Source organism: Protopterus annectens, chromosome 9.part0 (genome assembly GCF_019279795.1).
Source record: "Protopterus annectens isolate FY-2018-M chromosome 9.part0, PAN1.0, whole genome shotgun sequence".
NCBI lineage: Eukaryota > Metazoa > Chordata > Ceratodontiformes > Protopteridae > Protopterus > Protopterus annectens.
In genome coordinates, this window is record NC_056743.1 from 1,904,683,927 (window position 1) to 1,904,708,505 (window position 24,579).

General features: G+C 41.9%; 1 protein-coding gene across 3 annotated transcripts in view; it reads right to left on the reverse strand.

The window, feature by feature from the left end:
* Positions 1-24,579, reverse strand: part of LOC122812312 (E3 ubiquitin-protein ligase Rnf220-like) — a 673,416-nt gene that overhangs the window by 332,833 nt on the left and 316,004 nt on the right. For all 3 annotated transcript variants that reach the window (XM_044084714.1, XM_044084713.1, XR_006366388.1), the window contains exon 3: positions 22,311-22,437. In XM_044084714.1, the coding sequence (XP_043940649.1) occupies positions 22,311-22,437 (127 nt within the window). The remainder of the gene's footprint in view (positions 1-22,310; positions 22,438-24,579) is intronic.

Here is a 24,579-nt window from a genome sequence, read left to right on the forward strand (position 1 = left end):
GTAATGGGAAAGCACTCACACTAGGGCCACCCCTTCCGTCACTCGTAACCTGGTCAGTCACTCCAAATTTAAAAGAGTGTAATGGGAAAGCACTCAGACTAGGGCCACCCCTTCCATCACTCGTAACCTGGTCAGTCACTCCAAATTTAAAAGAGTGTTATGGGAAAGCACTCACACTAGGGCCACCCCTTCCGTCACTCATAACCTGGTCAGTCACTCCAAATTTAAAAGAGTGTAATGGGAAAGCACTCAGACTAGGGCCACCCCTTCCATCACTCGTAACCTGGTCAGTCACTCCAAATTTAAAAGAGTGTAATGGGAAAGCACTCACACTAGGGCCACCCCTTCCATCATTTGTAACCTGGTCAGTCACTCCAAATTTAAAAGAGTGTTATGGGAAAGCACTCACACTAGGGCCACCCCTTCCATCACTCGTAACCTGGTCAGTCACTCCAAATTTAAAAGAGTGTAATGGGAAAGCACTCAGACTAGGGCCACCCCTTCCGTCACTCGTAACCTGGTCAGTCACTCCAAATTTAAAAGAGTGTAATGGGAAAGCACTCACACTAGGGCCACCCCTTCCGTCACTCATAACCTGGTCAGTCACTCTAAATTTAAAAGAGTGTAATGGGAAAGCACTCAGACTAGGGCCACCCCCTCCATCACTCGTAACCTGGTCAGTCACTCCAAATTTAAAAGAGTGTAATGGGAAAGCACTCAGACTAGGGCCACCCCTTCCATCACTCGTAACCTGGTCAGTCACTCTAAATTTAAAAGAGTGTAATGGGAAAGCACTCACACTAGGGCCACCCCTTCCATCACTCGTAACCTGGTCAGTCACTCCAAATTTAAAAGAGTGTAATGGGAAAGCACTCAGACTAGGGCCACCCCTTCCATCACTCGTAACCTGGTCAGTCACTCTAAATTTAAAAGAGTGTAATGGGAAAGCACTCACATGTCTAGCCAGGGCATTTTCCTGCTTTGATGTTCTAACGCTGTAAAGGTGTTCATAAACCCTTTCTAATGCTGTAAAGGTGTTCATAAACCCTCTCCGATGCTGTAAAGGTGTTCATAAACCCTTTTTAATGCTGTAAAGGTGTTTGTAAACCCTTTCTAATGCTGTAAAGGTGTTCGTAAAACCCTTTCTGATGCTGTAAAGGTGTTCGTAAACCCTTTCTAATGCTGTAAAGGTGTTCGTAAAACCCTTTCTTTTAGCTTCCTGTCCAACTTCCCAATATAAAAAGCTGGGCAGGCTTGACATTGGGCCAAATAGACTATACTTTTAGTGTTACAGTCAAATTTTCCCTTTGATACATAGGGCACTCCTCTGATTGAGAAGTTGACCCCAATCTCCATGAAGGGGCATTGGGGGCACATGCTACACTTTATCATTCCTTTCCTCCTGCTTCCAAAATTGTCTTCCTTCCTAGTCTGTAATAAGCTTTTTAAATTCCTGCCACGTCTAAAAACTGCTCTAGGGGGGTCCCTCAATTTAGCATATAAATTGTGGTCAAGGGCTATTAAATCCCAGTTCTTATTAATGATGTCTTTGATATCATAACTATTCCTACTAAAAGTAGCAATAAAAGTGGACCTACTAAAGGAGCAGCATCATGAACCATCTGAACTTGGCTGATTTCCATTTGTTCCTCATTAATTTTAACCCCCAGGATAGGTTGGTATGTGCCCCTATGCCTCTTGTTTTGTACTTCTCTTACCAGTTCCCTAACCATAGGTAGAGGGTGTCCCCTCTTGATAAACATGTCCTGAAGTTGATTACATTCTAGTAAAAACTCCTCTTGTGTGAAAACCATCCGAGCTGCTCGTACCAGTTGGCCTTTTACCACTGAACGCTTTTGAAATAGTGGGTGACAACTGTCAAAATGTAAAAAAGCGTTCGAGTAGGTATCTTTCCTGAAAATACGAGCTGTATAGCAACCATTAATTAGGTCCTTTTTTAAGTCAACATTCAGGTAAGCTATTCTTTCCATGTGGAAAGTATGTGTGAACTGTAAAAAAACAGTGGTATTACTGAGGTATGTCACTAGATTGTTAACTTCCACCTCATCACCCTTAAACAACATAAAGATATCATCCAGGCATCATGTATAAAAGTGTATTTGGCTTCTAATTTCAGGTACATTTAGAGTGATTGACCAGGTTACGAGTGATGGAAGGGGTGGCCCTAGTTCATTATTCCTAGAAAAACTGGAATTAATATGGCAACTTCGTTCTAGGGCCTGCTACCCACCAGGACTGAATGAAGTTTATTCCATATCTTGCATCCTTAAACTAAAGAGTTTAATGAGATGAATATATACCTTATACCTGCAAGAAAGGTTTCATATTTTCATATGTTAAATATTTATCTAAATAGTCAAAAATGTACTTATTTATTCAGTTAGCTATATACATGTTTATACATATACATGGTTATTCACATGGTTATTCACATTCACTTAGTTGTTATCTACACATGAATGTGTTTGCATTTAGAGTTGTTTATGTGAATGTGTACACTCTTATTTCATCTTTTATCATATTCACCGGGCGTCCTTTACAGGATGGTTTTCTCTGCTCCAGTCTTTATAGCTTTTCAGCTTGATGGTTTTAAATTCAGACAACATGGGGCTAATATAAGTGTTTTGTTATATATTTCTTCATCCTACTTTTTAGAACTGTCATTATTAACTACTATAGAAAGTTATTTAAGATTTTAATACTTTTTCACACAGTGGTAAAACATTTTATTTTATACTGTTTTCAATTTTATACTTCATTCTTGACTTCTCACTTTTTACTGTTACCTTAACTATTGGTTTTAATGTTAGCATGGTTTTTAGATATTTCTGAACATACTTTTAAAAGGTCTTTTAAGAGTGTTTTCGAACTGATGAGCTATATTTATATTTACACATATACAAATATATTTACTGCATACATACTTGTTTTACAAGGAGCTGGATTTGTAAAGAAGCATACAATGGGTTAATTGTTATTTCCTGCTTACCTTGGGGGCGGGTTTGCCTTTTGCTTGGAGGAAGCTGATGTGGTTTGAACTTGTATATACTGTTTGAAACATTCTTGTTGCAACTGTCTGATGAAGTCTCACTAAGGAGTGAGACGAAAAGCGCTTTATGGTTACTGTTTTTTTATTGTTTTTATCAATTGTTTGAAGCAAAGTCTGAAGAATAAACTTTGGAAACTACTATTGTGTGCGTGCCTCAAGCCCTCTTGCCTGCATATCCTGCAGAAGTCTAACATGTGCTGCAGCAGTGTAACATGTCCTGCCGCAGTGTGACATGTCCTGCATCAGTGTGACATGTTCTGAAGCAGTGTAACATGTGATGCAGCAGTGTGACATGTCCTGCAGCAGTGTGACATGTCCTGCATGAGTGTAACATATCCTGCAGCAGTGTAACATGTCCTGCAGGAGTGTAACATGTCCTGCAGCAGTGTAGCATGTGCTGCAGCAGGGTGACATGTCCTGCAGTAGTGTAACATGTCCTGCAGCAGTGTAACATATGCTGCAGTAATGTAACTTGTCCTGCAGCAGTGTAACATGTCCTGCAGGAGTGTGACATGTCCTGCAGCAGTGTAACATGTGCTGCAGCAGTGTAACACATCTTGCAGTTGTATAACATGTGCTGCAGCAGTATGACATGTGCTGCAGCACTGTAAGATGTCTTGTAGCAGTGTAACATGTGCTGCAGCAGTGTGACATGTCCTGCAGCAGTGTAACATGTCCTACAGTAGTGTAACATGTGCTGCAGTAGTGCAACATGTCCTGCAGGAGTTTAAAATGTGTTACAGCAGTTTAACATGTCCTGCAGGAGTGTAACATGTCCTGCAGCAGTATAACCTGTCTTGCAGCAGTGTAACATGTCCTGTAGGAGTCTAGCATGTCCTGCAGCAGTGGGACATGTCCTGCAGCAGTGTAACATGTCCTGCAGCAGTGTGACATGTCCTGCAGCAGTGCAACATGTCCTGCAGGAGTTTAACATGTGTTGCAGCAGTGTAACATGTCCTGCATCAGTGTAACATATTCTTTATGAGTGCAACATGTCCTGCAGCAGTGTAACATGTGCTGCAGCACTCTGACATGTGCTGCAGCAGTGTGACATGTCCTGTATGAGTGTAACATGTCCTGCAGCAGTGTAACATGTCCTGCAGCATTTTTACATGTGCTGCAGCAATGTAACATGTCCTGCAGCAGTGTAACATGTCCTGCAGTAGTGTAACATGTCCTTCAGCATTTGTACATGTGCTGCAGCAATGTAACATGTCCTGCAGCAGTGTAACATGTTCTGCAGTAGTGTAACATGTCCTGCAGCAGTGTAACATGTGCTGCAGCAGTGTAACATATCCTGCAACAGTGTAATCTTCCTGTAGCCTACAGGAGGTGATATGCTGCAGTGTAACATGTCCTGCATTAGTATAATCTTCCTGAGGCCTGCAGGAGGTGATATGCTTTGCACACTGCTACTTATTTAAAATAATATTTTTATTTAAAGACACTGCTTCCTGGTCAGCTTTCAAACTGTCTCAAATTATAGTGTGTTTTAAACTGGGTTCCTCAGCACTTTTGTGGGGTATGGTGGATGTGCTAGACACAGGGAATTTGACCACTGCATTCTTTACATATTCCATGGACAGAACTGGTAAGACTGTGGACACCCAGGAAACACACACTGCACAGGACGCACAGGTTACTGGTGACACCATTGCCAGGAATGTACAACACCCTATACTGTATACATATCTTGATCTGCTGGTAGCTACATTGGGCAGAGGGAGCTACATGGAGGATTATTAATGGATCTTGATGGAAAAGTACTTACTACTCTCTCTGCTGTAGTTGGTATGTCACTGGCCACAAATCTGCCTATGGGCAGGATCATCATGGAGGCACAGGGTAAAAACACCACAGGCATGTCAAAGTTGGTCGCACTGATACAAGGTGTGTATAATGACCTCGTTGAGTGCATGTGTTGCTAGTGTGACTGTTTTGGCAGACTAAATCTCTTAATGGCACATATCCTGTCCTCTTGAGATCGCCTACTAATCACACCTTTAAAAATGTTGATATAGGTCACAGGTGTGCCATATGTGAGAGCCATAGTAACTGCCTGGGTAGCCTGCAGACACATCGTGGATAACACTTTGTGCATTAGAGGCCAGCTGGCAGTTGATGGAGTGATACCCCTTTGTGGATCACACAGCTCCAACACATTTTTGGAAGAGGGACTTAATTTCAGTACAGAACAGTCTGTGGCTCCCAAGACCACACAGAAATGGCTGTATCATAGAATTCAAGGATGATGTTATTTCTCCTGCTGCACTAAACCAGTTCATTTTATACTAAGGTTTCATTCTGCACTCTGGTGGGAGCAGAGCTGAATTCAACCCATCCAAGTTGGGAACTGCTGGGGGAAGGTTTATTGTATGTTTATGTGACTGGACTGAGAACTTAATTGTATAAAAGTATTTCATCCTGCTGTTATAAAAGCCTTGCAGTTCCTGGTGACTTTGTATATAAGCAAACCTCTCCAGTTCAAAATCCTGTACAGGAAATGCTCTCTATAGTCTCCTACTATTTATAGCTGCTTGAATTGCTGCCAGTATATGCATAGGGTGGTACCACTGCACGTCATCTAATAGTATACTACTAAACACTCTCACTTAAGACCTTTAAATGACTCTCTTCTGCTCCTTCTCATCTACTGGCTGACAAATTCAACTCCAACTTTACGCCTCTAGCCCCCTCAACTGCCCCTCAGGAAATACCATCAAATATAACTCTCCCTGCTATCACTAGGGAAAAGGTCTTTAATGCTCTCTCTAAGGCCAAGAACACTGCATCAAAGGGCCCAGAGAATATCCCAGGATGCCTTCTAAGACTCATAAAACATGACCTATCAGGCGCTCTGGAATTGCTATTTAACTGTAGCCTCCAAACAGGCTTTGTACCTCATGAATGGAGAACAGCAGCAGTCATCCCTCTGCATGAATGTGGGCCATCTACAGACCCTGGAAACTACAGACCTATAGGTCTCACTAGTCTCATATGCAAAGACATGGAAAGAATTATCATGAAAATGATCAATAATGACATAGGAAACCTGCAGACACTGGACCCAACCCAGTCTGGTTTCATCAAGGGTAGGTCATGTTTATTCAACCTGGTGGACTTGTTTGAGAAGCTTGCCAAAGCATTGGATGTGGGCAAAATGGTTCACACTGCCTACCTTGACCTGACCAAGGCATTTGACACAATACCCTACTGGGAATTGTTGATATACTGAAAAGGTTAGTACTGAAAAGGTTAGGTACAAACCTATATGTCACCCGGTGGATAGCCAACTGGCTTACAGACAGGACCCAGGAAGTTAGAATTGGGGAGTCCACATCTATAAAGAGCCCAGTCACAAGTGGAGTCCCTCGGGGACCAGTCCTTGGACAACTCCTTTTTGGCATTTACTTCTCTGAAGTCAAGGCCAATGTCGATTGTCTCTGGATAACTACATTTGCAGATGATTGTATATTATTAGCTGTCATTGAATCCCTCACCAATAAAAATGTTCTCCAGGAAGAGCTGAGACTGACAAACAACTGGTGGCAGAGTCATGGACTAAAACTAAATGCCAAGAAATGCATAACAGCATCCTTTGGGAAGTCATTGACCCCTGGTAACTATCATATCAACAACAAATCCCTTAGAGTTGACCCAGTAGTCAGGGACTTGGGGATATACATAGACAGTAATCTAGCCATGTCTACAGAAGTGAAGAAATCCTTCTATGTTACGCAACATATAAACAAAGATATGGCATCTAAGTCCAAGGAAGTCATTGTTCCACTGTATTCAGCATTCATCAGACCTATCATTGAGTACAATGTCCCCCTTGGTATGTACCTAACCAGGCACATCCAACAAATGGAACGTCCACAGAGGTTCCTCACTAAAAGAATACAGGGTGTAAGTAATATGTCCTATGCAGACTGCCACAAGGCCCTATCCGTGTATTCTGTCTCCTACAGGCTATTGAGAAGAGATGTATGCCTGGCATACAAGGTATTGTCAGACCCCACTCTGATGGACCTCCTGTATATCAGCAAAACAAACAGCCCAAGAATCACCCATTCTGAAGTCTTAAACCTTGCATGTGATATAAATAGGACCTGTTGGAGAGATAGATATATACCCCACAGACTACCCCGTCTATGGATCATGCTCCCCATCCATGTGAAGCAGGGTTCCTCCCTAACCCAATTCAAGCGTAACTTGGACAACTGGATGGGGAACAGGACATTCATCCCTGGCTTGTCACCTATGTCTCTAATGGACTTAGACAGACCATAAATGGTTTATCTCCCAGGCCCATGCTTGTAAATGTTTCATCTCCCAAGCCCCTGCTTATACTTATCAAGGGTACCAGAACTTGACAGAGATTTGGGATGCATGGCTAAGCTTAAAAAGGCCCTTGTAGTCATTAGCCTAGTAAAGACCTATGAACCTATGAACCTAGAGGGATCTGGTACAATGGATAGGTGCCTCCCTGTCATCTCTGTTTCTGGCCTGGTGGATATGCACATTCTGAGGCAGTGTAGTAACTGCCTCATGTTCACTGACAACCATTTAATTTTAGAACAGACAAACACAGTGTATGAGAGATGTAGATACACAATGTCATTGGAGGCAAAGCTCTCCCATAAACACACATGGAAAATGCAAACCAGGTTGTCAGCGCTACCCCCAAAACACTCACTACCATCACTAAGGAACAAACAAATCGACACACATATGCAGAGGTACTCACATGTAATCTACTTAGATGTCCATCTCACAGTGGCCCCACGCACACTCAAAAAAGACAGCACCTCACACAACACATAACTCGGAAAATCATAGTAGCCCCACTTCCAAACCCATAATGCAACACATCACTCAGCCAAACATTCTAGTTATTGGGGATTCCATTGTAAGATGTACTGCTGTCCCCCTTACCAGGCTAAATAAGGAGAAGGTCACAGTGAGCTGTCTGTCTGGAGCCAGGACCCACCAGGTCATGCATGCACTTAGGTATTTTAACCACAAGTACCAGTATGACACGGTCATAGTCCATGTGGGTGTAAATGACCTAAGATGTACCTCAATGGACTATATGAAGAAATATATGATGGAGCTCTCTGAATGTGTCACTGGTGGGTATGAATCTAGCTTTATGTAGCATCCTACCTTCACCAATGATGATGCCACAGTACCAGCAAAAAATGACTGACTTCAACAATTGGCTTAGTTTCTGGTGTCACAACACAGGGGAGACAATATCTGTTAGCCTGGGGAAACAAGATCAACAAACCACGATGCTTTGTCAGAGGTGATTTACACTTATCACCACTTGGCTTCTGGATACTGACAAAAATATTATCTATCCTCTTACTGTCTTTTTTAGGCTGTGCCAGTTTGTTAAATCCACCAACTTAACAAAAATCCCTCACAACTACCTAAATGTACTGCTGCTCAATGCTAGGAATTTAAATAAAAAACTGCACTCCTTGGAAGCACTCCTCACTCTGGAGAACACAGACATATGTGCAATCATGGAAACATGGCTCAGAACCATGGAAAGTACCCCAGCTACCGAAGGCTACAATGCCTTTCATACATTTTGATCCCCTCAGCTCAGGATAAAACAAAAGGAGGAGGTGTGTCAGTGTTCATAAAGAAAAGTACACTGTTAGATTGGTCCAACAACATGACTTACTTGAGCTGCTCCATACCCAACTAACCACAGGTGCGACACCCTATCATAGCCTTGCTAGCTACAGATCCCCTAACATGAGTCTGGAAAACCATACCTCTTGCCTAAATCTACTAGAATCTCTTAACATTCAGCCTAACACCATACATATGAGTAACTTTAACTACCCCTCCATAAACTGGGAGACCTATATGACCCACAATTCACTTGCTCAGAGTTTTTGGACTCCGTCAATGCAAACACCTTGGAGCAACTAATTAGTCCTCAACTAGAGGCACAAATATCCTAGACCTACTACTCACAAACATGGGGGATGCTGCTCCCTCCTGTGCATTAATTCCTTCCTGGTAATATCTGATCACAAAATGATCTTTAATATTAAAACTAACCTAGAACCCCTATCAAACTCCAAACATGTAAAGAACTTTTCTAAGTTCAATTACCTCAAACTAAGTGACAACTTATGAAACTTCCAAGCCCCTCTGAATCTGAATGACATTGGGGCCTACTCTGAGCTGTGCACAAAAGCAATGTACAATCACATTCATATCTGCACAGAGGAGCCAGTACCTGTCTGAGTCAAACTTATGATTACTGGCAAAAAAAACCCACCCTGGTGAACCCCTAGCATAAATAGGCTATTCAATCCTCTCCAAAGCCAAAACGTAACAGACAAAACAGTACAAAAGACACTCATCAGTCTAAACAAACAAACTAGACAGCTTGTCAAATCCACAAAAATAAAACTATGAGCAAAGATAGCCTCCCAGGTAAAAGATAACCATAAGGCTTTTTTTAATTATGTTTGTAACCTCCTGGAAACTGCTCAGCAATGGACCGAGTTAATCATGAATAGCAACACTTACACCCAGCCTGAAAGTGTAGCAAACCTGCTGGCTGACAAGTTCAGTTTAAACTTCTTCCACTCATCACCTCCTACCTAGTGGTCATTATGAAGGACAGGTCCTTACTACTCTCACCAAAGCCAAAAACACAGCCCCCATGGGTCCCGACAACCTTCCATGATGCTTCCTAAATAGCTTAAAATTGAATCTATCAGGGCTACTAGAAACTATCACATCCTTTGGATGGGCTTTGTCCTAGAGAAATGGAGGACTGCAACAGTCTTCACTTTGCACAAGGGGGGGGGTCATCAACAGACCCTGGTAACTACAGACCCATACATTTGGCCAGTCTTATCTGCAAGACCATGCAGAAAATTATCATGGACCTGATAAATAATGATATAGGGACTTTTCAAACACTGGACCAGACCCAATTTGGCATGATCAAAGGGAGGTCTTGCCTGGTCAAGCTTGTCGACTTTTTTGAGAAAGTCACCTGGGCCATGTATGAGGGTAAACAGCACACACCACTTATCAAGACCTGGCCAAAGGTTTTGACACAATTCCCCACTTGGGGATCATATATAAACTTACTGAGTTTGGCATGAACCCCTACATCATCAGATGGATAACCAACTGGCTCAGTGACAGGACACATGTCCAGATAGGTGAATCCACGTCCGATAAGAAACCTGTTACTAGTGGTGCCCCACAGGGCTCAGTGTTTGTACCCCTCCTGTTTATTATACACTTCTTTGCAGTGAAGGTCAATGTTGGGGGCCTCTGGCTCACCAAGTTCGCTGACGGCTGTAAGCTGGGAGCAATGACTGAATCACCAAACAAGGTTGGCATCCAGCAAGCAGGTCTAAAACTGACAAACAACTGGTGCCAGAACCATGGTCTGGCAGTAAATGCTAAAAAAATACATGCTCATACCTTTTGGTAAATCAGATATCCCTGCAAATTATAATATTGATAGCACTCCCCTATAAATAGACCCAGTGGTGAGGGACCTAGGAACACGAATAGATAGTAACTCAAACTTTGACCACCAGGTAGTTATAGTAGTGAGGAAATCCTTCTGTGTGGCTCAACTTATAAGTAAAGGCATGGCATCAAGATCAAAGGAAGTCATAGTGCCATTGTACTCGGGCCTCATCAGGCCCATAATTGAGTACAATGCTCCCTTCTGCATGTACCTAACCGGGCACTTACAGCAATTGGGGCAGACCCAGAGGTTTCTCACTAAAAAAATACAAAGGGTAAGACACATTTTATGCAGACCTACTAAAGGCCCTATCCCTTTACTCCATCACATATTATTTATTGAAAGGGGACAAATGGCTTTTAAATAAAAAGAAAAAGTTGATATATTGGTTTCAATGAATAAGTAATGAAAACTGCATTCTGTCGATTATATCATAAGTAAATATGATTTGAGCAAAGATATGTTGTTGGATGTACAGTCTTGCAGACAATATGTAGAAGGTAAAATGAAGTCAATGCAACCAAGGTTAAAAGATCTTATCCCAAAATTAATTTAATTTTTATTATTATTAATACAACAAAACACACTGGGAGAGGGCCTCTTGTCCAAATTATATAGAGTGGTGAGGAAAGAAACAAAAAGTTGTAATGACAATTACTGGAATTATTTTACTCACATTAACAACAGATCTCCAGATGAAGAAGATAAAAAATCATTTTTAATATCTTCTAAACAGACAACTTCTCTTAGATGGAAACTTTTACCTGGAAATTCTTGCATAGATCTTTCTTCACACCTCATAAAAGTGAATTAATTTTAAAAAAGAAGCAAGTTTGTTGGAGATGTAAACAGACGTGTAAAGCAGATTGGCAACACATGTTCTTTAATTGTGTTTTACTTACATCTTATTGCAATAACATTAATCTTTATTTACAGGCTTTATTTGGGGACAATTTTGTTTTATCTAAGTCATTAATTCTTTTTAATACTCCTATTCCTGTTTGTGTTAAAAGACTGAAATACCCTCTTTTATTGTCCATTTTATTAATTGCGAAGAATGTTATTACCAATAATTGGAATCATTTATTTAAGCCCTCTTTCAAAGAATTCACAAATATTGCAACCAAAGTATGTCATCTGGAAATTATCACTATTAAATCAAGATTTACTAGAATCACCTCCTACTATAATATGTGGACGAATTTCAAGGAACTGCTTGATAAACAAAAGCAGCTATACTCATATCAATTGTAATGTATAGGAATGTTTTGAGAATCTTCATTGTTAGTAAACACTCTTGTAAATAGTTGTTCTTATTTGCTCTTGTTCATATTTTTTTTATGCTTACAAATTTCTAAATATAATTATTGTCATGATCAATTTGTTTATTTAAAATCTAATAAAATCTTTTTTTCAAAAAAAGAAGTGACTTATGTCTGACATACAAATCATTCTGTGATCCAGCCCTAATGAAAATGTTAAATATTCGCAAGAAAATTATACGAGGGTTACGCATTCCATGGACCTGAACCTTATTTGTGACTCTAACAGAACTTGCTGGACAGACAGATTCATATCCCAAAGGCTACCTCATCTATGGAATAAACGTTCCATCTTCATAAAACAAGGGCCGTCCCTCACTGTGCAAAAAAAATGGATAAATTAATGGAGAAAGTACAGCTGTGTACACTTACCACAAATGTAGATGTTCGAGTGTATTCACTGCTGCAGTCATCACATTTGGGTTATCCCTGCCAAGGTACCCTCGGCCGGCCCAGATACCAGATGCTTAGTTTTTCTGCATTGGTTGCTGTCGCTTCAGGACTGACGTCAGGTTGTCAATAGTATAAAGTAAGGCAGCCAATGCCATTACATCAGTTTTTCTTGCCCTAACTGTCAGGAGCCCCCCACAATTGGGAGCCAGGTTATGGTGGAAGAACCCCACTAGCAGAAAGTAAATACCCAAAAGTCCCTTGTAAGGAGAGAGAGAGAGAGAGAGAGAGAGAGAGAGAGAGAGAGAGAGAGAGAGAGAGAGAGAGAGAGAGAGAGAGACAGAGAGAGAGAGAGAGAGAGAGACAGAGAGAGAGAGAGAGAGAGAGAGAGAGAGAGAGAGAGAGAGAGAGAGAGAGAGAGAGAGAGAGAGAGAAGGAGAGAGAGACAGAGAGAGAGAAGAGTTGGATGGAGAGAGGGAAACCAAGACTGCAACACTGAATACACTCGAACATCTACATTTATGGTAAGTATACACAACTGTACTATGTACTTCATGTTTCACTGTTGCAGTCATCACATTTGGGTTGATTCCCAAAGCTGAGGAAAAGGGTGGAGGCAGTCAAGGAGACTAGGGGCTGGCTAGAATGCCCTGCAAGACTGCAGTGGCAAAGCCTGCTCTGGATTTGAAGAAGATAGGCAGGTGGTAATGTTTGGTGAAAGTGTGAACAGATGTCCAGGTGGCAGCCTCCAGGATGTCCCTGGTGGGAACTCCTCTGAGGAAATCTGCAGAGGTTGAGGCTGTTCTGGTGGAGTGAGTACTGACCCCCTTAGTGGGAGGATTTCCATGTTGCTTGTAATAGAAATGGATGCAGTGTGCTATCCATTTGGAAATTGTTTGTTTGGAGATGGCTTTGCTCTCTGCCCCCACAGGAATGCTAACCAGCAATTGATCAGACTTTCTGAGTGATTTAGTCCTGTCTAGATAGAATCTGAGCTGTCTATGCACATCTAGAGAGTGCAGGATCCTTTCCCCTTTGTTCTACGGGTTAGGGAAAAAGGTGGGCAAATGAATGGATTGGTTGAGAGCCACACTGGACACCACTTTGGGCATGAAGGATGGATTAGTCCTGAGGGAAACCCTCTCAGCATGGAAGATGATGAAGGACTCCACAGCCATGAGTGCTTGTAGCTCGGAGACCCTTCAGGCTGAAGTGATGGCCAGAAGGAAAGCTGTTTTTCAGGAGAGAAATTTTAACTCTGCTGAAAATGCTGGTTCGAAAGGGGGCAGGGTGAGCTTTTCTAACACAAAGTTAAGGTCCCAAGTGGGGGTAGGTGCTTTTCTGGGTGGTCTCAAGTTGCTAGCCCCTCTTAGGAACTGTTTGATCAGAAGGTGTGAGAAAAGGGGCTGCTCAGTGGCAAAATGAGCAGGAATAGCAGAGGCATGGATTTTAATAGAGGAAAAAGAGAGACCACTGTGTAGCAGGTCAGCTAAGTAATCTAGGATGACAGGGAGGGAGGGCTGTGCCATATCGGCTCCCATAACCTGAATCCAGGTGCAGAACCTTTTCCATTTGTCAGCATAAGACTTTATAGTGCTAGGGTGTCTGGCCTCATGTATAACATCTAGTACCTGTTTACTGATGTTGGCAGATTGATTAGTGGTTAGAGAATACACCAAGGTGCCAAACTGTGGGTCTGCAATTGGGGATGCAAGAATTCTCCTTCACTCTGGGTCAGGAGGGTTGGGGTCTGAGTGAGATGCCATGGTGACAGTGGGGACAGGCTGTGCAACAGTGGGTACCCATGCTGGTGAGACCAGTCTGGAGCAATAAGAATTGTCCTTGTTTTTTTCCTCCCTTATTTTGAGCAGTACCCTGGCAATGAGAGGTAGAGGTGTAAAGGCATAGAACGATAGATTGACCCAAGGGAAGGACAGGATATCCACTTTCCAGGCCATGTTGTGATGCTTCCTGGTGCAGAACCTGCTGAGCCGATGGTTGGTGTGGAAGACAATGAGTTTGACCTTCAGGGTGCCCCATTTCTGAGTTATTAGGGAGAAGGTTCTTTTGTCTAGCTGCCACTCATGTGGGTCCAGAAGATTTCTGCTTAAGTCATCTGCCATAGAGTTTAGAGAACCCGGCAGGAAATGTGCTAACAGGTGTAGTTTCATGGCAGAGGCTGTGTGCCAAAGGGTCATGGCCAGCTTGCATAGAGGGTAGGGAGTGAGGCCCTCCCTGCTTATTGATATACCACATCACAGTGGTGTCGTCTGTTTTGATCAGGAGAGCCCCTGGGGAGAGAAGGGACCTGAAAGCTGTCAATGCATGCTGGACAGCGAACATCTCTTTTTGTTGATGTGCAGATGGATTGCTGTGGGCTCCATTGGCCCTGTATGCACCTGCCACCCAGGTGTGCCCCCCAGGCATAGTCTGATGAATCTGTGGTGAGGGTCTGGGTGGCAGGGGGTGGAGAGAAAGGTAGTCCCTTGTTCTGGGAGCATGCTGCTGCCCACCAAAGAAAATCTTTCCTGAGGCTAGGTATCATGGGTATAAGAGTTTCCAGGTCTTGAGAGTGTTGACACCAAACGCTTTTTAGGTACCATTGAAGTTTCCTCATATGCAGCTTTTCTGGGTACCAGAAAAAGTCTGGAGTAGAAACCTTGGCCTTTCTGTTCTGCAGGAACGTGCTCTAGTGCCTTCATAGAGAGCAGGGAAAGGACTTGCTTTTGTGCCTCTGCTCACTGGTTTGGAGGTAGATATGGGAACCCTTTTGGGGTTGGAACAGTGTGGAAAGAAAATTTGTATCCCTGGGACACTATGTTGAGGACGCAGTGGTCACTGGTAATGGTGCCCCAGGTGCTTGTGTGAAAGAATAGTTTTCCTCCTAGGGGTAAGTGAAAATAGGCAGAGGGTGGGGGGGGGGTGGAGGAGAGTCATTGTGAGTTCTTACCATGAGGGGGTGGCTTAGAACTCCCTGTTTTTGAAGTAGAGGAATTCCACTGTTTTGATCTCTGCATTCCCTGTGGCTGCTATTGGGGGGGGTCTGCTTCCATGGAGTCTGGGCTGAACTGACCTGATGGGAGAAGAAAAGGACCAATGTTTGGAGGGGCAATGCCTACTGAACCTGGGTGGCTGGACCTTTAAGAAATCCTTAACTGTCTGCCTAGATTTAGCTTTTTCTTCCATATTTTTAAGACCTCCTCTGCATTAGTGCCAAAAAAGCTGTCCTTGTGCAAGGGTGCATCCAACAATGTAGATTTAGCATGGTCTGGCAAGGGCTGTTCCTTAAGCCTTACATGCCTTCTAAGGACAGAACTGGTGACTGCTGCCCTGCAAGAAGCTTCTAGGGCATCAAAACCACAGTGTAAGGTATGCTTAGTTACTTGACTTGCAGAATGCTTTAACTCTTGTAACTCTTTAGATTTTGCACAAGCAGGAAAGGAAGACACTTTTTGTTTGAGGAGTTCCAGGGTATGTTGCTGAAATTGTAGCATATGGAACTGACAATTTAGTGCTCTGATGGTAAGAGTAGCAGAGGTGTATACTTTTGTACCCCATCTGTCTAGTGCTCGGGAATCCCTATCTTAGGGGATGGGATTTTTAGCAGAAGTTGCTTTATTACCATTAGGACCTTGAGAAATTACCTCAGGATCAGCAATAGGATTTTGAAAAGCAATTTGTGTGAGTCAGGGACTCTGTAATACATATCAGGTTTTCTAGGTGTAGGAGGTAGGGTGTCAGGAATCAAACTGGACTCCAGAAAAACATAGTCCACAGCATCCAGGATGGGAATGGCCAGGGGTCTATGCTGTGGAAGATCCAAGAATTCCCTGAATCTCTTTTTAGACTGAGGGTAGCTGAGGGTAGTCCTGACATTCCCATTGGAAATGATCCCTTAAGGTATGAAGGGTTCCCCAAAGGAAAAATCCTCAGGTGGAGTGGCTGTGGGAATGGAATCCTTTGCATCAGAAGCCTCATAAGCAGAAAGGAGTTGCATGTCTTCATATTCAGATGCATCAGAATCATCCGATAAAACTACTGGGGATAGATCTCTTTTTCTTTTGGAAGGGGTAGCTTGGCTTCCCCTGATAAGCATGATAAGGTCTTTCACGATTTTAAGCATTTGAGACTGGGTCAAGGAAGCAGGTGCCTGAGAGTGGGTCGGTGGTTTCTTGGGTGAGGTTCGTACCCTGGGCCATAGAAACTCTGTCGTTTTTGAAAGAATGGTAGACGCGAAAGAAGTCATCAATTTGTGTCGTGAATCGGTAGTGCGAAGTACTTCCTCAGAAGCCGGTACCTGCTCAGCGGCTCCTGACCCATCCAAGGGAGAGACAACCACAGGATCCTTAGTCGAAGAATAGTTTTGTGGCATACCGAACTCTGAAAGGGCCTCACTCAGGTCCGGAGAACTGACGACTAGCTTAACGGAAGCATCAGCAGTTGGTTTGGACCTGTGTGGTCTGTCTCTGTCTTTATCCTTATGTTTTTTCAGAAGATCTGTTGTTGGATGGCTTACCGAAGCCATATTGGAAATCGATGACTGTAAGCGAAAATATCTAGCTACAATAAGGGCCCAATGACGTATAGTTCTGGCATTGAACAAAGCACAAAAGTGACAGCAGGGGACGTCGTGGTCTGGCCCTAAGCAAGTGATGCAGTAAGAATGAAAGTCTCAGTGTGGTATTTGCTTTCCACAGGCAAGACAATTGTTAACTTTTTCTGACATTGGTTAGTGCAAGAAAAAAGGATCCCCAATGGGGTACTTAGCTTTAGAAGACTTCAGCTTCAGTTCGGAAGACAAAACTTAGGTAGCGGCCGACTGGCACTCATGTGAGCTGCTTCTGCTTTGGGCTCTGTGGCAAGAAAGACTGATGTAATGGCGTTGGCTGCCTTAGTTTATACCACTGATGACCTGATGTCAGTCCTGAAGTGACAGCAACCAATGCAGAAATACTAAGTCTCTGGTATTCGGGCCTGCCGAGCGCTACCCTGACATGGATAACCCAAATGTCATGACTGCAACAGTGAAACACAAAGAACATCTGCAAATTCACTCCTGGGGTACTGCTCATGTCCCTTATGGACAGAGACAGTCTGTAAAATGACTCAGGACTCCAGCACCCAAAGACCCACTACCCTGATACTACCCCATCCCATATCTGGGGCATTAAGATATAACATTGTCATATCCTGGGTATTATTGGCTAGGCTTATAAAGGCTCTTGTGCCATTAGCCTAGTAATAACCTATGAATCTATTAACCTATGGTACATGAAGCCCACATATGCTCCCTCACATATTGCAGCATGACATCAAGGAACAATTGGTGTATTCTGAAATCAGATGCCTGAGATACCCCCCACTTAGGTCACTGGAAGGTCCCTGTAGCTGGCATACATAAAGCAACTTGGTATCCACTGGGTCCATGACTGCCATGGAGTACCAGATGAGGCCAACCCATTCCCATTATGTCCTGCATAGCGTCACTATCCACTGAATAGCAGTCCACAAAGTCAGTGTCATGGAGTGTGTGATACATTACGTGGAGTTGGTTGACACTATGCCTCTGTGGTGGCAATATCTACTGCTGTGGCTGTGTCACACATTAAGTGAGGTCAGCTGAGAGTGTACCTCTGTGGTGACAATGTGTACTGCTGTGGCTGTGTGACACATTAAGTGGGGTCAGCTGACACTGTGTCTCTGTGGTGACAATGTGTACTGCTGTGGCTGTGTGACATGTTAAGTGGTATCAGCTGACAGTATACTTCTGTGGTGACGTGTACTGCTGTGGCTGTGTGACATGTTAAGTGGGGTTAGCTGACAGTGTACCTCAGTGGTGACAATGTGTACTGCTGTGGCTCATGGCTGTAATTAGAGTATGTTTGAAATACAAATTTACCTAATGTGGTGATAACCACTAACATTTTTCACAATTTGTATAGCATGAACTCCAGGAATCTGTGGTGGTCGATTCTATGGTTTCTGCAGCTCTGAGGCACAGTGTTTATAAGTTTTTGAATTACTTTCTCATCTTGATTTGACTCATTTGCATATACTAGGCTGCTCATTTTAATAATATTCCTTATTACCATGTCATTGTACAGCCGTTAGCATACACCGCACCCAGCTATGCTACTTACCAGTTACCACTAGCAGTATGTGATGTGAGTCTGTGAATAGCAAATACCACATACATGGCTGCTCATAACACGTTTGCTTACCATAATGTGACAAAGATTTCTGAATCCCAACCCATGTGACTACAATGATTTGTGACATACACACATGAATCAGAATAGCGATACTTGAGACTCTGCCTCCCTCACCATGTTCTGGAAAACATTTTAAAGAAAGTTTTTTTTCAGCAGCAATAATTAACATCTTACATTCTTTTAACTTCCAAATGTCTATGAACAATAAGTTTGCAGTGTCTTCCTACTGTAATCCTCGTATAATTATAATCTGGGTATGCCAACCTCTACCTCCCCCTTATATAATACTCATGCTCCGAAACCATCCCCACCATGAACAGACTTGTTGCACTATCAGCAGACACCAGTGCCCTACATAACACACAATATTTACAAGGCTCCAGGGTTTGTGCTCTATTAAATGCAAGAAATAAATATTTAACCTTAATCTGCTATCATACCTGCCTACATGCTGGGTGAGCCTTCTATATTTTTATAAGAAAAAAAAATCTCTTTCTCTGGTTTGTACTATCAGAATTTAATCTTCAGTGGTGAAACTGATGCCATTGCTGTCAGATCCATGTTTCAGAATGTTGAGATATGATTGAACACATCTGTCTACTCAGTACAGTCATTTTGCTGTAAAGTGCTGACATTTCGTAAAAGCTCTTTATGCACATTTGTTGCTATATTGTGTTGAAATTTTCAGAGTATGTACAAAATAATTCAGGACTACCTGCTATTTTTTTCTGTTGAAATGCATACAGTTCAGTTGCCCTGACATAAGCACTGTATTTCTGGCATTTTCATCTGAATTCTCTGCATGAGGAAAGGAAAAATGCAAACACTTGGATATTTTTTAAGAAAAAGTATATCCTTCTAAGTAATAACAGTGTTTAGGACACTTACAGGAAGTAGTAGAGGATATGCTGCAACCTCTTACAGACTCATGCAGAATCCGGGAAGAAGGAGTGCATTTTGCGTCAATATATAGCTATTAATACTTCAAGCCCCCCCCAAGAAATACAGTGTGCCACAGAGATATATTCATACACTGAGGTGTTTCTCATATGGCTATGTATAGCTGCTATAAACATACAATACAAAGTTTATTCATGTGTATAACAGGCATGTCTGTGTTTGTGTGTGTGTGTGTGTGTGTGTGTGTGTGTGTGTGTGTGTGTGTGTGTGTGTGTGTGTGTGTGTGTGTGTGTGTGTGTGTATGCACACGCATGCATGCATATGTGTATTTATATGTGTGCCAGTGTGTGTGCATGTATGTATGTATGCGTGTGTGTGTGTGTGTGTGTGTGTGTGTGTGTGTGTGTGTGTGTGTGTGTGTGTGCATGCATTGTGTGTGTGTGTATCTGTGTGTGTGTGTGTGTGTGTGTGTGTGTGTGTGTGTGTGTGTGTGTGTGTGTGTGTATGGATCTACTTCAATGATTGAAAGCCCACTTACCTGAAGATGAATGTACCGAGATGACCACACCGAACCGTTACTTTACCGAACGATCACACTTTGTATTTTTTATTTTACATTTGTTGACCGGGATTGTCCGACTGAGCTGAAGAGCCCTTTTTCAGCAGAGGCCCGGGGAGAAAAGCTCCAACATATTATACAATTTTCATTATAAATTAGCATTAAACAACAATGTTGCAGGATCGTTACAAGGCATTAAGTAGCAATACAATGTTATACAGTGTCAGTAATCAGGAGTATAGCAAAACTATTTCAAGATGTACAGAAAGAAATATGTCATTAAGATGAATATAACTTTTGGGGTAAGTGGTTACAAAAACCCAGTTTTATCAGAATGTAGTTGCATGAAGGCAAGACAATTACAATAGAATGTTTCTCTGAGGCAATTTGCTTAATAGATTTTAGAAGACAGTAGAAAGAGTAGTCAAGGAAGATTAGAGAGAGCTAGTGAGAAGAGTGAGTTAAGGGCAGAAAGTAGATTAAGGTATGGGAAGTAGGGGATGTTTAAGGAGGGAGAGTGCAGTACCAATTTTTTACACAGATAAATATACCTTTTGAAGTCAAAGTTTTGAAACCTCAAGCTTCTGAAGTACATCCATGTGCATACACATACACCAGCACACACATACCTCTCAACTGTCCAGATTTTTGCCTCATATTTTTGGGCTGTACTTCATAGAATTTGTGTTTTTCTGGTAAATGACTGAAGGTGTAAGTCACTAAATAATGACGTAAATTTTAATTTCAGACTTCATAGCCTTCAGTAAATGTTTGAGTTTCAGACTTCATATCCTTCAGTAAATGAATGCTAATAGAAATCCTGTTGTTCTAGCAAATTTCTGAGTTTATAAGAACAGTATTTGAAATCTGTCCCTATTTTTTTACCTTTATCCCCCCTTATTTTAGGCTTTGTCCAGATTTAGTCACATCTAGTCAGATCTAGCCTCACTAGTAACTAACTCCTCAACACTTCAATTTAAAAAACTTCTAAAAACGCACCTTACTGACACCTGGCTCTGCACCTGCACCTCCCCTGGATAACCTATTCCTCCTGTCCACTCTATTATCATTAATCTTACTCTACTAGCAAGGCCTACAACTAATGGCAGTATCACTTTAACTGAACATAATCATTTAGATATGTCCACTAAATATAAACAAACATATTTTTATGTAAATTACTGTTATTATACTTATGCAGTCTGAAACAAATATCTTGTATGTATTTGCTTCTCACTTGGCTGTATTTGTTTCTCTGTTGTATGTATTTGTTACTCTTGGAGCTTTAATCCCCAGGCCTCCACTGAAAAAGGACCTGTGTCCAGTCGGACTTTCCCAGTAAACAAATGTAAAATAAATAAATAAATAAATAAATAAATTTCTTGTGGTAAGAGGTTGAGAGGTATGGCAGCCTACACTGGTTACTCTGGCATTTATCAAAGAGGACTTTGTCAGATGCCCCCCACCCCCTGCCCTACAAGGAACCGTACTCCCGCAACAACTATAAAGACAGATGTTTGGACAGCTATCAGGAAGTCTCATCATCTGATGTGTAAGAGAACATCACAACTGAAAGAGAGCCTCCCACACATCTGCTTTCACAGTTCACGTCATGCCTTTGTAAGTAGGAAGATTATTCTGCCAACGCACTTAAAGTGGGGGGTGTATGGACAATCATTACACTCAATATCATCTGCATTCACAGCTGTATAACTGTATAACTATAGTTTCATAAAATAAGTAGTTATTCCCAGACTAAGCCTGTGCAACTTTTATAGCTACAAACATGACTCATTAAATGTATAAGTGCAATGCTAATTTACCAGCAAAGCGGCAGGATGCAGATCTGATGCTAGCAATTAACTCTGCAGTTTTTATTTCCCTGCTGAAAGTGATGCCATTAAATTTAGATGACCATAGATTTCACACAGTTCCATTACATATCTGATATTACTAAATAAGATTGGTAATGTAGGCATACATATGTTACTGTACACCTTGGGTACATTAATCACAGTGTGGGGATACTGATCTGATAAGCTCCTTTTCAAGTATGTTTGTAATAAATACTATAAACCACAAATTGTTAAAACAACCTTTAATTTCAGGATCTTATCTACACACAAACAGACTTTATAAGGGAAAGATGACATTATCTACATAAAAACCTCTCAGGGAAAATAACCTTAACTACGGCAGAAGGGTTTACCTAGGTAAGAAGGCCTTACGTAGGACAGAGGGACTTACCCTGAGCTGATGGGGATTTACCTTGAGCTGAAGAAGTTTTACCTTAAGCTGAAGGGGTTTTACCTTGAGCTGATGTCCTTACCTGGGGCAAATAACATCCAGGCTCTCAATTTCATGTTGCAGATGTTCCTCCAGTTCCCATCGTTGCAGCTCCTTGTCACAGAGTGGACAACGTGGGCTCACCACGAATGGTTCAAATGTTCTATCCTCTGTAAAGGATGCAATATAAAGACAGTAAGCCATGTGTTACAAAACAACAGTAATTCTGTTACTAGTTTCTTACTGAAAAATAACACTGGTTCTCTTATATATTTCATGTTACAGAATGGCACAGACTCAATTACACAGCACAGCTTGTAATACAAAGTGACTTATCTTACACATCTGATATCACAAAATAGCATAAGCACCATTATGTGCACAAATATTAAAACTGTGAGTTACATGATAAAAATATGGCATCAATTTTATTACACAGAGTGCAATATGTCTGTTCTGTTATGCAACTTATTTTACAAAATAATGCCAGTTCTGTGGTGTATCATACATTACAAAATAAGATCACATGTATAAATTTTGTATTACAAAGTATCACATGTTCCATTTACACATCTCGTCTCATAGTATGCCATCAGTACTGTCTTAAAAAAATACTTGTTTCTTGTTTGGCATCAGGTATTTCCCACAACCCCCTTCTCAAGGTTCTGCTCTGACATCCTCATTTATCTGGCTCAGTCCTCATGGCAGGGACTGAAGAAGAGGGGAAATGCTTATGTAAGTATCTTGTGAGCAGAGAAGAAATCTGGACAGCCTGTATGGCATCATTCTAACAGCTGTAGAAGGCATTTTGTTATATCCAACTTACTGTTACATGCAGTAACAATATACAAGCATAATTCATGCACTAGAGTCCCACGTTTTAATTGAGGAATTGTAGTCCTAAGCAATAAACCCACTCCTTTCCCTGGGATAACTGACACAGCAACATTTATGCTGGACCTTTATCACCTCTAACCCCAAGCATCAGTTATTTTACACATTTCATATTATAAAATAGCATCAGTTCCATTACACATCTCACGTTCTAGAACAATATCCATTACATTATGTATGCAATATTTCAAAACAGCCGGATTCCATTATATATCCAAACATTAGATCTGTTGGTCGCATATTACAAAAAAGATTTCATATTGTGTTTTAACATGAATTCTGCTGTATAACTCCATTACACAAAGATTAAAACTGTGGAGCACTCATTACAGAACAAAACTAATGTTGTTATCTATCCATATTATAGAGCAATCTGCTGCCCCAGTATACCCCTTTTCCAACTGAGCTCACAAATATGCCTTTCAGTTTGTAGCCTGCTACAGACCACCCTCCCAAACTCAGGAATCCCACTCAGCTTTCCTGAGAACACTGGAGAATATGAAGGTCTCTCCAAACACCATCATATTGGGTGACTTCAACTACCCAAACATAGACTGGGAGCATTACTCAAGCCCCAACACCCTCCCCAGTGGTTCCTAGAATTTATAAACTCAAATGCTATGGAACAACTGGTCACCACTCCCACAAGAGGGGAAAACATATTGGACCTGATCATCACCAACATGGGGACTCTATGTTCCATACCAGAGGTATACCCCTCATTGGTAAGATCTGACCATAAATTAATCTCACTGGACATCCATATCCCGTCCCCACCCCCAGCCAAGGAAACCACGGTGAAGAACTTCTCAAAAGCAAACTTCACACCTCTCAAAACTGAGGTGGAATATTTCAAAGCCCCTGGGCCAGTGGAAAATACGTCCCAAACCACAGAATCCTTTACAAACACATTATATGGACACCTACAGGAATGCATGGATTGTGCTATCCCAAATAAAATGAAGACTCACTCCTCCAAAGGCAGGAGACCTGTCTGGTGGACCCCAGCCATAAATAAGCTATACAACAGAAGGAGGAAGCTACTACATGATAGAGCAAAATCCCAAAAAGGGAAGGCATCTCTGATCAGTACTAGCAAGAAACTACGATCCCTCATAAAATCATCTAAGGCCAGCTTCGGAAGAAAAATTGCACAAGATGCTAAAGATAATCACAAGGCCTTCTTTAGTTATGTCAGGAACCTGGATGGCAACTCCCAGATATGCTCTGAGTTAGTGCAAAATGACAAAAAATACACTGAACCCACAGACATTGCCAACATCCTGGCAGACAGGTTCAGTGCAAACTCCACCCCCCCCAAAGAGCAAATGTCTATCCCAGAATGTAGCCTCTCTGACAACACAGATGCACAGGTGAGAGCTGCCCTCTCCAAAGCAAAAAACACAGCATCAATGGGA